This window comes from Parus major, chromosome 13 (assembly GCF_001522545.3).
Source record: "Parus major isolate Abel chromosome 13, Parus_major1.1, whole genome shotgun sequence".
NCBI classification, from domain to species: domain Eukaryota; kingdom Metazoa; phylum Chordata; class Aves; order Passeriformes; family Paridae; genus Parus; species Parus major.
Window position 1 is genome coordinate 9,970,725 of NC_031782.1, and position 15,140 is coordinate 9,985,864.

The 15,140-nt window shown below is 41.9% G+C and overlaps 1 protein-coding gene across 3 annotated transcripts in view; it reads left to right on the top strand.

The window, feature by feature from the left end:
• Positions 1 to 15,140, top strand: part of FSTL4 (follistatin like 4) — a 198,008-nt gene that overhangs the window by 43,501 nt on the left and 139,367 nt on the right. For all 3 annotated transcript variants that reach the window (XM_015642031.1, XM_033517683.1, XM_015642035.1), the window contains one exon: positions 13,867 to 14,115. In XM_015642031.1, the coding sequence (XP_015497517.1) occupies positions 13,867 to 14,115 (249 nt within the window). The remainder of the gene's footprint in view (positions 1 to 13,866; positions 14,116 to 15,140) is intronic.

A 15,140-nucleotide genomic window follows, 5' to 3' on the forward strand; every position in this document is an offset into this window, starting at 1 on the left:
TTAACAGTTTTGATTATGTGACAGAAAAATGTGAAGAATTTAGAAGGATTTGTTCGCTTTGGCTGCTTATAGAAACTTCTTTCCATCAAGGAAAACATTCATTAACAACCACAAAGCAATTAAGGGTAGTTAATATTTACATGGCATTTTGAACGGACATGGTGATAAATTCCTATATGATTTTCCAGAGGTAAACTGAATGTGAAAACCATGAATAAACAACAAGCCACAAACAAGACAAAGTGAATGGGTATTAGCATTTTGCATCCCTGTCCCTTCTGTCATTTATCCTTCTTACTCCTTTCATATTGCAAAGCAAAGGCAGTGGAAGTTTGGATTGTACATCAAAGAAAGTTTCTTGCTCTTTACTCTGATTTCTTTGCTCCATATTGACCATGCTTTGTCTCCAAGACTTTAACTCTATATTAATGAATATTTGTCCATTCTTCCATAAATAGATCATGTAGGTGATAAGTAGCTCTTTGAGAGTGTAGGTTTACACACTCAGCAAAACTACGTGCAGGGAGACTTGCCAGAAGGGAAATCAATTAACTGAATATTTCAAAGAAGTTCAGTACTGCATGTGAACAAAGATGCTGTAATGCACTCAAGCACTTTTTTGGCTAAAAAAATAATATCTGGTAAAAAAACAGCACTGCTCAAATACTCAGAAGTTAAGAATGCCACATAAAAATTAATTGTTAAAACGGCTGGTCTCATCCTTCTAATAATCCAGCTCAGATGCAGAGCTTTGGTGGTCTGCAAACTGTTGTAATTTGGCTGGTCTGTGGAGCTTCAAGGAGAGGATTAAAACTTCAACTGTCCAGAATGCATTCCCAGTTGTCTGCATTAGTTGGGCTTTAGGAGGTGCTGGCACTGCTAATGCCCATGCTGCTGCCAGCATAGCTGTGCCCCTGCAGGGACCTCAGCCTGGCAGTGTGTTTCCATGCCAGAGAATCTGCATGTCCCTCCTGTGGCATGACTGAACCTGCTCCTGCAGCATTCAGCTCCTCCAGGGGCTGTGGTGTGAGTTCAGCAGGAGCAGGACCTGTTCTTGTTTCCAGGGGCAGGAGCCCTGCCCAAATTACAGGGGAGGTGCAACACAAAAAAGATCCCGGGAAATGAATAATTTTCTCATCCCTCTTACCTATTTCCCTTTTTCATTGAGAAAATGCAACAATTCTGACAAAGGCTGGTGCAGCCTCTTCTGATGCTGATGGTGTCTGACACAGCATTAATGTGGAGTCAGACATGAAAAACAATGCAAGTAGCATTGATTTGTTGTTTTCCAGGTTGGTTAAGTTCCTTCCGATTGAGGAAAGGAATTTAAATATAGCTTGGCAGCCTGGAGGGAAAAAAACAGAAATGGGTTACATGTGCTGGAAAGCATCAGTCTTGCTCCCCCTCAAGTACAGCCCCAAAATACAGCTGGTGCTGGAAGCTCCCAGCTGCTGGAGGAACAGCTGTGTGTCTCCCTCGTGCTTCTCAGCCAGGTGAAGCAGAGCCTGGCTCATGCTTGGTGGGGGCACATTCAAGTGGGATCAAAATACTTTGTGGAGTAATTTTGATTTGTAAATGTAATGAAGGACTTCTTTCCCCCCCCAGGTCAGTGAGAAGTGCTTATGTAGCAGGGATGCCTTGTTCTCTCATGAGCATGATTTTGAAGGACTGTACCATCCATAGCCCTTGAACATCCCACTGGGATCACTGCAGCACTGTCAGCTGTTGGTAATGAGACATCCATTGCTTTGCTGTTCCACGTGGTTGTGAGAGGACTTGGGAAAATCTGATGGGATCCTTCAATAGAGAACAAGTTAAGGAATGTTTTAAAGCTTTCATGCAGAGATAGCCATTGGTGCCTAAAGGAGGCTGCAGAAGTCCTCTGGGTGTTTAAGTTGGAATATGGGATTTTGGTGGGTTTTTTCCCCTATGTTTTCATGACTCAGCCTTAGGCTGTCTAGCTTAGACAGGAAGATTTTATCAAGTCACTCATCTTACTAATTTCCTTGAAATTTTCTGGTAGTTCCGTATGTGCCATGCATTTTAACACTCTGTTAATATAAGGTGGCAGCAGGGTTGCATACAGTGGGTTTTGTTTGTCAGGGGTAGCACAGTCCAGGGCTTTTACTGAGCTTCATGGGTGTGTGGTAGTTCAGGTGTTCAAAGAAGCACTGGAAATGCCTATTTAAATTCTTCTCCAGCTACTAGCATAAATCATAAATAAACTTTGATTATGATCTGCCTTCTTTGCAGATTTCTCTCTCCACCTCGTGTAGCAGAAAAATCCATGTTGTAAATCCCCTGTGAAGTGCTTTTTGCTGGCAGTTCCCATGGCTGTGTTAAGGGATGCTCACTGCCATATTTCAAATCTTGGGCACATTTTATCTTTCTCATGCAAGTGTGCTCCTGGGTGCAACTGGGAGGAGAAAGAGAGCAGTTTGTCTGGATGATGTGCTCTGCAAGCTCAGATAAGAATATCATGATCTAGAAGAGGAAAAATAAAAGGTAAAAGAGCCCCCATAAGTCAGGGTTTCTTGTTCCTTCAGATAATATGGAACATGCTTAGCACACCTGGGGATGGAGAATCATATCCTGGGAAGCAGGGAAATTTAGAAGTGCTGGTGCAGCTGAAGGTAAAAAAAGAGAGATTTAGTCTTTTGGGTTTTTCTTACATGAGGCTTCAGCTCTCTGCCAAACTTCCATATTGTGCTCTGAGAGACAGAAGGCAGCAGCTGTTACCTCTTGCCACCATACCTGCTTCACTTTTTGTTGCTTATGTTGTCAGCTGAATGGGAGGGGGAAAGCAACTTTTCTTGCTGCTTTCTGCTTACCAGGCTGTTTTTCATGTTTCAAGATTAAATTAGCATGTGTCTCTTTCTCTTTGTGACATGGATGTTCTGAATCTGCACATGGGATGTAAAAAAGAACATTTGGACCAAAGATTCAGGCTCTGTGCTGATGCTGTATTTTATTTATTTATTTTTTTTTGGCACAGCTTAGCCAGGCTTGTCAGCTGAGCACAACAGGAAGGAAGCAAAGAAAAACCCCTTAAAATCTGGTACTACAGCACTAACTGCAAAAAAGTGGTACTTAGAGTAGTGATGATGTCCTGATAAGTTCAGGGTCCTGTGAAACCAGGTGATGTTTCATTAACTCCTTTTACTTTAGGGATTCCTGTCTTCAAGTTCTCATTTGATTTCTACAGAATGCCTCTGTTGAATAGAGTTTTTCTGAATAACAATTTGTGGCCAGACTGTAGGCTTGGCTTGGGCTTTCTAGGTTGTGCACTCCTTCAATTCAGTTCTACATTTGTGGATAGTATAAGTTTTATTATGCCACTTCAGAGTCATCCTATGACTAATTGCAAAGGGACTGATGTGACAGAGAATGGATTGATTGAAGAATCTACATTTTCAGGTGGGACTTTTGGCAGCCTTATTGCCAATGCCTAATCCTCATAGAATCCCTAATTTCTATGAGTTTAGGTTTTCCACTGAAAACAGTATGCTATGGGTGAACCTGAGAATGGTGAGACAAAGCAGTCAGTGTTCCAGCTTTCTTTTGTTTCCATAAGAAATATCAGCTTTAGATTGAATGTTCAATTAATACCCTTCAGCATGCACACACACTGAATTAATTTGATAATCCCTTGGGTAAAGAAGAATATTTTTTGTTAGTATACAACAAGAATAAATCATATCCTGAAATGGTAAATGTCGTGATATTGATCAAAATTGGCAACAGCACCTCCAAAACTTGTTGCCAGTCTCAATACTTTCTTCCTTCCTTTCCTCCTTTGATTTTAAAGGTACTTTTCAATACCAGCTGCATCACTAAACCTTTCAAGGTGTGTTGGTTTTGTTGTTTTTGTTGTTTTTCCTTGTTTCTGCTATTAGGTCCAAGTGGTTTGTGCTTGACTGATCATTCCTGTGAAATGCTGTGTGAAGCAAGCTGTTGGTGGGACAAGGTGGGGGTACCCAGCTCAGGAAGCAGTTGCTCCATGGCATAATGGAGCTAATGGCAATACAGCTGTGGGTACAACTGATGTTAAACTACCATTATTTAAACTTTATGATGCAAGAGACTGCCGACTCTCCCACTTGGAGCATATAAATTATGTCAATTGCTCATGCACTTTTTTTAACCCTGATTTCTCTTGAATTATGGATGATAGACAGGGCCAGAATTTGCTTTTAGTATTCCCTTGTGACTGTGTGTGTGCTGAGTGCGCTGAACAGTCATAATCTCAGTGTGTGCAGTCAGGGAATGTGTAACATAATTTGGGCTATGACCATGTAGCTTGTATCCTTGCCGTTTAGGGAGTTACAACATCTGAAACTTGGAGCTATTTTGGGGCAGGGTGAGTGCTTTGATGCCAGGTTTGACCTGCAGAGGCTGGAAGGTTTCATATCTGTGAAGTCCATGTCACTGATGGGTTTTTGCAAGCCACTGTGATGTTCCCTTTCAAGAGAGCCCTCTGTTGTGGGGATTAAAGCCTGTCTGCCAGGCTTCATTGTGGGGAGGAATAATAGCACCTGTCTGTAATGAAAATATTATGATTGCCATGCTTTGAAGTTTTCCAGCCTAAATGTGTGGTGATGGAGTGCATTCATCAAGCTATTCACTTAGTTGGCTGAATACCCTTGTGTGGATAGGGAATGGGTTTGCCTGGAGCAAATTAAAGCAGCACACACCAAAGGTGATGGGGACCTGCCAAGCTGCTGGCCTTGCTGTGATTTTGACTATTGGTACTGCTCCTCAGCAAGGAAAACCTTTTAAAAGGTGTCAGTGCTGTGTGTGGATATCATAGTACTTTTGTAGAAGCAAGTCAAGGCACTGCTGCTTTGAAGATAATTTCTGCAGCAGTTTTTGAATAATGTGTGTTTTAAGGGGTACTAACAGCAGGTGTTTGTAAATTATATGAGGCAGCTACAGTGTGTCTGCACTCCTGTTGCTGCATCTGGATTCAACATAAAATTTAAGACTATTTTTTTCTTGCTTAAATATGAAGAAAGCTTCACTCCCTAGCATATTGATTTTACAAGCATTAGCACTTTAATCAAACAGCTCTGAAGTGTTGCACTTCATTAACTGATCTTTAGAAGGAAAGTGCAAACTGTTTGCATTGGGTGTAGCCTGTCCTTTGTGATAGCACTTAAAATGCTCAGTGCTGGAAGATGTTAGACATGAGTCTTGCTTGGAGAGGAGGCAGCAGAGCTCAGAGCTGTGGAAATGGCTGGGTGGAAGAAATCAGTGTAGTCAGGTGTTGTGGCAAGTGTTGCTACAGGAAAACCCACAGCACTGTGAGGGAACAGTGATGCAGTCACCATCCCTGGAGGGATTTAAAAGACATGCAGATGTGGCACTTGCAGACATGGTGTAGAGGTGGACTTGGCAGTGCTGGGGGAACAGCCAGACTCGAGGCCCTTGTGGGCTTTTCCAACCTAAATGTTTCTGTAATTCTGCAGTTTCATAGAAAACATTTTTGGGCTTGTGAAGCCATACAGAAGTGAATCTTAGTTTAGCTCAGAGGGGATGGGATGTAAAATTCTTTTATGTAGCCAAATGAATCCTCCTTTTGCAGAACAAGGTGCTGCTGTAGAAGCTCATGAAGCCCAACCAGCCAGCAGGAGCTAGTGGGAATCTGGGCTGGACACTGCTCCCAGCCCTGCTGCCCATTGCTGCACATCAGGCTTCTGAGGGCACTTGGCTGGCCAATATTTCATTTATAATATTGTAATACTGTTTACAGGCATAGTTATGAGGTCTTACTAATAGTAAGCATTGTATAATGAACATATTTACAAATAATTACTTCTTAATGTTGCCTAAATCATTGCTTTAAAAATTACTAGAACATTAGCTTATTACAGTAATGTTTAAAATATAAAGTATGCCATCAAAGTTTTATTTCCTTTCATATTGTCCTTATTCCTCTGTTTTTTTATTTCTCTTTCCACACTTTTTTTTTCTGACATTTTGGCATATGCAGACAGTCACCAGTAATATATATTTACCAAAAGTACTGTGGAAGCACTTCCAAAGTATTGAACCTTGTCTCTTCATAGCTGCAGTGTCTCACTGGCACACATAGGTATAAAATAGTGTTCTGAGGCCATTTAATGGGTGCAGTTCATTAAGACAGTAGAGAGATGTGCCTGTTCTTCCCTGCCAAGAGCCACATGGTCCCCAAGATGCTTTGCAAGCACAGACCTCTCAGAAGTAAATCCTTTAATCCTTGGGTGAGCAAATACGATGAGAATGTTCCGTGCTTTGTTGTGTGCTATGATCTAATTGAGATTTAATGCATTCTACCATGTCCCTGCTGTGGACTCCCTTTGGACCCTCTGGTACAAAGCTTGGCGTAGGCAGCTTTTTTCTGTATCCCAGTTCATGCCTTCCAAGACTTTTGGCATTTCTTCTTTTTTTAAGTTTGCACATGTGGAATAATTGTGCTGGAAGAGATGCCCAAGAAGGGAAGAAATAAGATCCACAGTTTTCCTTTCAAAATGCAATATTTGCTTTCAGAGTATTGAATATCATTCTTTCATATTCCCACCCCTCTGTTTAATAACTATGTATTTGCTACTGATCATGTTAAATACATCTGGACCTCACACAATGGTATCTAATCCCACAGCAATATTTCAGTATAAAATCAATTGGAATTGCCAGCACAAATGTGTGTAACAAATCCAGTGGGAGGAAGTTTTGGACAGCTTTTGGAGCCCAGTAGCTCTGCTGTTTTAAGGGAATTCAAGCCCACAGAGCTGCTGTGCCAGCCTGGGAACACTTGGCCCCTGTCCCAGCTTGTGCCTTATTGATCAGGGACATGCATTGGGTTTTCACATAAAAAGAGTCCAAGAAAAATGGGTGTTCCCACTGCTAAAATCTATTCCTGAGAATCCGAGCCCTCTTTCTAATGGAGGGACATTTACATGGAAAGGGTTGCTGTAATTTTTAATTGTTTTATATGTTTTAGCCACTAAAGTGGGTATTGTTGAGGCAAATAGGACTTTAAAGTGTGAACACTGGGAAATTTGATTGCAGTTCAGGATCATTCTTGGCACCACACAGAGAGAAATTTGCGTTGCCATGTGATGGCAGGAATTGTTTCTCATTTTCTTTCTTCTTCCCTTCTCCCCTCCTTGCCAGCTGGTCATTCACTCCATTTCGCTGTGAGACCCGAGAGGTTTTTTTTATTTATTGACAGTCTCAGACCCGTTATCCTCCTGGATCCGCCCTGGAAATGGGCACTCTGCGTGTTCTTCCACCTGGGTAACCTGGAGGCAGCCATTTAGTGCCTGCAGGTCGTGCTGGAGTCAGTAAATCACCCTCCAGGATCCCTGTGGGGACCTGCTCTGCAAATGCAGCTCCCAGTGGTGGCAGTGAGGATTATGAACACGAATACTTGGCAGGTCTGGTTTGTCCTTTAGGTAGAGACAAATATTTCCATTGAAAAATGCAGGTTTTAAAGTCAAAGCTGTGCTATGTTATTTAGGGCAGAAAATGTTCAAATACCTTTTTTTTTTTTTTTTAACATGAGGTCTATCTCAGTGACAACCTCAGCTGTAGGAGCTCTGAAGTTGTTTGAATCTCCCATGCTGGGTGTTAATGGGAACAGGAGCAGTTGAACACATGCATATCAATAGGAGACTTGGAAGCATAAAAATTGAGTTCTCTCCTCCCTTTTCCTTTCCTATTGAGAAAATAGGCCCCATTAGTACAGAAAGCTTTGGCAAGGTGGTATTTGCAGTCCAAGACTGGAAAGCAGCTGCCATCCCCAGTGTGTTGTTCAGCAGAGGACTTCAGGTTTCATTGCTGCCAGTAATCCTATTTACTGTGAGCACAAAATGCCAGCTGGATTTTGGCTGCTGAATGTGATGTTCTGTTATGAATGGGTCAACACAATTTTGTGCTGCCTTGGATCCAATGGAGCCACACACAGGGATCCACTTCCCAGCCACGGGTGGGGACTGTCAGTCCTTTCCAAGTCGTGGTGTGATGGGAAGAGCCAGGCTGGAGGGGATCAAACAAAATTTTTGTCTCTAAAGCAAATGTTTTTGGAAGTGAACTTTTTTTTCCTCAGGCATTTCCAGTCATCCCTGTCATGCTGCTCATGTATTTTCTTTGTAAGCTTTAGGCTCCTGTATTGCTGTGCTGAGCTACAGAATATTCCAGCACGCCAGGCTGGTGGGGAGGCATTGGCAGGTCCTGGATGGGGTCTGCAGAGTGAGGGGACCTGGTGCCTTGTCAAAGGGCAGTATGGGCTGCCTCTCTGCTGATAATTCATCACTTGAGCTCTGTGTGCTTATGGAAAAGAGTTGTGTCCTTGGCATGGGATGGTCCTATGTACTATTTGTATTTATGTACATTTTTATTGCCTTTACTCCTGTAGAGTCAAATGTAGCAACTCTCACTGCTTTTTTCCTTTCTGGTCAGTCATCCAAAAAGACTGGTGGAAACACTGCCTCTTTCTTTTGTTCTGTTTCCTCATTCCCTTGTTCCCTCCAAGCTGCCCGAGAGCTCTGTGCGCTGATCCAAAGGGACAAGTGGCAATGACAGAGACTGGGGTGACAGACAAGGGAGTTTCTTGAATTGTCCCCCCTTTTTACAATGAGATTTACTTCCTTTTTCTAAGGCATCAGGGAATGAGCTTGAAATATAAGGTGGTAGAAAAGAACAACTCCAGTCTCCTATTCAAAATATGGTGTCTACCTGTTCCTGGCTCATGCTGGGCACCTCATGTCTGTGCTTTAAACTGCTGCCACTGGTTTTCTGGGGCTTTCATGGCATTCATATTGCCCATGTTCAGATTTAAACACTGCTTTAAGGTCCCAGGTGTCTGTGCTCACCTTCTACTCCTCTCTTGGTGCAGTTGTGCCGTATCCATGTGGATCAGCCCCACAACATGGCCTGCACCAAAATGCCTTTTGTTCTGTTCTTTCTTTAAAGAATAAAAAACCCCATAATGCTTCCTTTGCCCGGTACACTTTGATGTTGATGACTGATGATTGCTGTTTATTCCACCTTTCTATCTCAAGCTTTTCCTCTTCTGCTATTAAATATGACCCTCTTGTTTTCATTTGGTGCCTTCTAAGGGAAGCAGTGTTCAGTTGATTTTATCTGTTGTTGCTTATTTTTATTCCATGTTCAGAGCACTTTCAAAGGGACAGGAGTGAATAACATGTACTCTTATTTTTATATCCACCCTTTCAGATCTAGCTCTCCCCACACTTTCCTGGTGTGGGTGACTGAGGAGGGCTCCCACACCCTGAATGCAGGCTGCTGTCTTTGTTTGGCAGCAGGATAAACCCTGGATGGACTCTTTGCATGGCTGTGGACCAGCACTGATGCCACAGAAGGGAAAAAGCTCATTGAAATTATCCAATCCTGGGCAATTTCCCAAACCAGATGCCCAACCTTACAAATTAAGAAAATTCAGATTAAATTAAAACTACCTGAAACAAAAATACAGCCATTGCAGAAACTGTTAATTAGTTATGGATTTTTGTCTATTTTTTATCTTTTCTGAATTCTTCTTTTTAGATTGTGAGTCTCAACCTGAGAAATCAGTGATATATTCTACTCCTCAGAATAAAATGGAAAAGCAGCTAATCTTCACATTTTGGTGCTAATGCTCCATTTCTGCTCTGGTACCTTCAGAGCCAGTTTTAGCATTATATGAAGTTTAAAGGCTTTTCACATTCAAAATAGCTTTTTAGTAGGTTTTTTTCAGCTTACAGTGTTATCCTTTCAGTAGTTTCAGTAGCCGATAACTTCCATCAGGTAAATGCACTTTAAAATGCTTCCTTCAGCACAAATACAGAGAGAATAAAAGGTTTATAATGCAGGAGAAATTGCATTAATTCTGCTGTCCTCCTTTGTGGAAGAGCACGGGGAAAAGTACTGGGGTTAGTTACCTTGGGAGCAGGAAGAGATCTTGAAATGTCATATACAGAGGATACAAATCTTTAATCACAGTCAGAGTAATTTCCATTATTGATACAAAAGTGAAATCCTCAGGGAGAGAGTGAGAAATGGGCCCCAGGAGAGAGCCTCAAAAGTCTGGGTGTTAATAATAGTTGTTAGGCCTGATAGGCACTTGCTGACAGATTCAAGGGCTTTGTTTTATATGAATTAAAGTTTCCATGTGTTAACATTGGCTTCAGATGGAGTTAAACAAAACAGTGTGTCCACAAAAAACAGGTGTCCTGACTTAGACAAAAATAGAAAATTAATCCAAGAGGAGAATTACAAAATTAGCAGTAGGTGCAGAAGACCTGCATGCAGTTGCTTTAAAAATAGTGTTTCTCCTTCTTTCTTAGTCTTGGAACAGGAGTTCATTAAGGATAACAGAGAATGGGAAAGGGGATTGCAAATTGTTATTGATTGCTGTTGGGCTGTGGAGATGTTTCAGTCTGTTTTCAAGCTCCTGGAGCATTTCTTGTTCATTCTCACTGAGCAGCACTGAATTAAAGCTTGGGGCACTGCAGTCCCTTATGCTAGAGCAAGGCGAGCTGCTGGGGCATATCTGGAGTCAGGAATTTGGGGAGGATGTTTGTATTTTCTATATATGTTGGTAACATTGCAGTTAAAAGCAACTTGCTGTGCCTGGCCATGCACACACCTGAGTGCAGCTTCTGCTCCATGGCTTGAGCAGTGATCTGAGTACAACCTTTGAGCTGCTGAGCAGATGCCACCTTGGAGCAGAACTGGGTTAATTTCAGGGTTATCTGCAGTCTCAGTGCAATATGTACATTTGTCTTCATGACTGTCCCATTGGAAGAGGTTTGGTTTGTTTGGATTTGCTATCATTTAAATGTGCTTTGTTCCCAAGTTTTTATGAACATTAACAGATGAGCACTGCATAATTTATGTAGAGGACATTTTAAAGATGCATCCTATTCTTACTAATTTTTAAAGGTGGGATGGAGTCCTGCACATGCTGCCAGCAATGTGCCTCACATGTCTGCCTTGCATGTCCCTGGAATTGTTCAAAGACAGGTTGGATGGGACTTGGAGCAACCTGGTCTGGTGGAAGGTGTCCCTGCCCACAGCAGGGGGATTATAACAAGATCTTTAAGGTCCCTTTCAACCCAAACTATTCTATGATTCTAGGAAAACTATTTTGTAAGATATCCTTTCTTCTGTATCCCAATGCAGATCTAACACATCTTTCATTTGTGTGATGGTAATTTCCCCCATAATGGACCTGTTTGGCTCCTGCTTCACACTTGTCCTGTTTGGTAGCACTCCTGCATTCATAATCTATGAGGCTCTAAGGCATCTGTTTGGAAAAATTAAACGTCTTGAGGAAAAAAATTGTGAAAAGACACTGTGCAGCCTCAGTTTTTGTGCAGCAGAAACTGTGCAACAGTTTCAAGCTGGAGGTTTATGCTGGTTTAGGTGAGCTGCAGGAGGGGCACTAATCCTGTTGCTGGGGCTGCTCCTCAATCAAGAAAAGCGTCCATGAGTCAAATACAAGTATAGCTTTACCCAGGAGAAAAAAACACCCAAACACAAAACACCTGCATTAATACAAATTCTATTAGAACTTAATAGCTTTAATATTTTTTCCCATTTTATTTCCAGCAATGTCAACTTTTACAGAAAAGCATCAGTTGTCAGAAGAAGCCTCACAAAATGAATCCAGCAGTGAGAGTGAAGAGGCAGCAGTAACCTTCAGCAGGATGCATTACACAGTCCTTGGCTGGTGCAAGCTCTGAGAGATCAATTTTTAGTAATCAAGGCAGCCCACAAAGATCTTTGCTTTAGTTGTACCTGAATTATATTTATATAGACAATAATAGCTCCTGAATCTTGATTTTTAAATAACTTCAATATCAACAACTGTCTCCAAAACATGTCTTTTGAGGCACATTGTGATGGAAAAGATAAGTGCCTCTACAAATGCAGGTCCTGCCACTGAGAGGAAGAAGATGCTGGACCAGAGATTCTTCAATCCTCATCCTTTGGGCTTCTCTGATTTACAGCAGGCACTGATAAATAATATGACCTTTACAGTGACGTCTCCCTGAGGTCACAAAATTTGCATTTCTGAGGATAATTTGCAAAAATTCTGGAGCAATTAGTAAAGGAAGTAAGGAATAGTCAGCTGCTCCTTCCAGGGTCTGTACTTTTTCCACTGCTCAGAGATGCTTTGACCTTCTAGTTTATTACAAGTCAGGAAAAGTCAATATTTCTTAGCTTGCCAAGTTGTAGGAATTTTAATGAGTTATTGAGTCAAATAGTTAATCCTCAAATAACAGACTTTTTCAGATTTACAGTGATAAAAACAAAGGCGTAATGGGTTCTAGGAAAATTGGGTATTTGTTAGAAACTCTTGCTTCTCTCTGTGCACATGCTTTTAACCCCTCGACCACAAGCAGATGCAATGGAACTTCAACACTGGGACATTTTGTATTGGCATGAAATGCTGGGTAGGCAGGGGCTGTATTGATGTTAGCAGGGAATTTAACATGGTAAAATGGGATTGAAGTAGCTGGTACTGATGTTTCACACATCTCTTACATGTGATAAGGGGCTATAGATGAGACCTGGTCTGTGCTCCTATGCTGAACTGTTTGGCTGCTGGAAAAATCTTTGAAGGGAAAAGCCCTGGGTGCACCTTAGAAGATGTTGTGGCACTCCAGGTGCTGTAGGATGTGTTCCACTGGGTGCTGCAGCACATCTGGAGTCGTGCTTGCACTTGAACATCCTCTGAGAGCTGTCACACACCAAAACCTTTCCAAGAGCCAAACCTGCATGTGGCAAATGTACAGAAAAGGGATTTGCTTCCGAACAACCTTGCTGGTCCAGACTGAGTCTCTGGCTGTTGGAAGGCTGTGCAAGGCAGGCAGTGGGTTTTTGCACAAAGAAAGGCTTATGCCTGGTATAATTATGCCTTTTGCAATTCCCCTTTGTAATGCTCAACTTGGTGAACTCCAATTAACATAGAATAATCTAATTTCCTAAAACACTCTTCGTTGAGTGTAATGCTAATTATTGCTGAGTAGTGGCTTGTTTGGAAGTGCCCTGTCCTGTGTGAATTATAGTAATGCTCTCTGTAAGCCTTGAAGTGAGGAAACTTCATAAGCAGAAAATGTTACAGCACAAGGGCAGCTTCCTTACCCTTTTAAAATTATCAAACAGCACAGTAATATTCAGTATATCATATCCAGTGAATTCTTAAAAGTAATAGATACTTTTCACTGTATGTCATTACTCAGTGTAGGAATAGATACTGATGAGGGTTTTTACAATGACTAACGCTTTCCCTTATCATTCCCTTCAATAACATTCCTTTCAGTAATAGTCTTTCTTGGGGGGTTATTTTTTCAAAAGCTCTCAGCAGTTGTTTATCTGAGCTTTCCTTGAATCCTGTGTGAATTTTAGCCTGGAGGATATTCTGCTTCTGGGTGGGAGCTGCTGGCTCCCAGGGTGAGACTCTAACATGAGCGGGAGCTGAGTGCTGACACTGAGGGCACTTTGCTGAGTTCTGTGGCTGGAGTAGTGTAGGAATTGCTTTCTGAATGTGACTCATGGTCAAAGTGTGGGCACTGAAATGCTCTCACTGGGTTTATTCCAGGCTGTGCTTTCATCAAGAGCTAAAAGAACCAAGGTTCATGCATCCATGACTTTCCAGTAAAGCACTTTGAGCACACGCTCAGTGTTGTGGTAAGGGAGAGCCGGAGCTCTGGGAGTGCAGGCCCAAGCACCTTCTTCAAGATGCTGCTGTTCAAAGGGCAGCACATTTTGCCCCCAAAATCCTTGTTTCTCCTGTCAGGGCTGTACTGCTGTAGCAGCCTTGTGAGGTGTGTTGAGGCCAATGTGGCTTACAGTGGCGTTTTCTGCTCTTCCCAGTGCTCCCCAGGCAGCACAGCCTGCACGCCTCCTGTGAGAAGAAGTACTGCGGCCGGGGCAGCGAGTGTGTGCTGAACAGGGACACAAACCAGCCCGAGTGCAGGTGTGTCGAGGACTGCAAATCCAGCTACATGCCTGTCTGTGGATCTGATGGCAGGTTCTATGAAAATCACTGTCAGCTGCATCAAGCCTCATGTCTGCAGAGGAAGAAAATCTACATTATCCATAGCAAGGACTGTTTCTTCAAAGGTAGGGCTTTGTTGAATGCCCATTATTTATTGAAAATAAGTGTTTCTGTAGAGTTTTCATTACTTGTCATAATCCTGGTAAATGGCTGAATGCTGTGTTTTATTTCTAAGAGCTAAATTTTTCAGGGATGATTTATTCCAGGACAGCAGAGAACATACACAATGTTTTATGCAGCTATTAAGCCCCTGAGTGCTATCACCATGCAAAATGTAATCATACTGGGAACTGGTAAATAATTAACATCACTGTATGTATTGTGTGCACTGCAGTTGTGCTGCTCAGTACTTTAGCTGCCAGTATAATAACTTTTTACAATCCAATTCATTTGAAAAGGCTTTGAACAAGACAAAGATGTTAGGAAATGTAGATGGTATAAACAAACATGCTGCAACATGGAGAAACGAAAACCTGGTTAGGCAAATTACACAGGCAAAGGAAAGGAGCTGTTTAAATGAAATAAGGAGTGAGACAGACTTTAAATAACTTTAAAGACAGTTCTGGTTACCAGTGGGATGCATACATTTGGAGCTTTTTGGTTCAATAGCAAATTTCATTATCATCTTTGCACCAAAGCCAGTCCCATGTCTTTCCCATTAATATTTTGTATGCCATGTACCATCCTGTCATCAAGGGAAACTGCAGGAGTAGGATCCATGTGATAAAATGTCAGGGAATGGAAGAAGTTGTAACTCTAATGAGAGGTCTCATAAAGGGCTTCACTAGAGTTTATCTTGAAAGCTCATTGTCAAATATGACTCTATACACCCACAGGAAGATTTGAGTAGGTTGTTGCAAGTATATCCAGTGACATTTACGTGATCAAATATGAAAATAATTCCTTTATATTCGGGTCACTTAAGCCCCAAGGAGATTGGCTGTATACAGAGCTATCCATTGTGAGTTCTTCTTTGCTAACAATGATGCTAGAAGAGACTGTTTAAGAAGCAGGAGGCCATTTGAAGAGTCTTAATTAATAAGACCTTGTGATACCCTTTGGAGAAAGAAAAGCAGTGCCATTCTCGTGT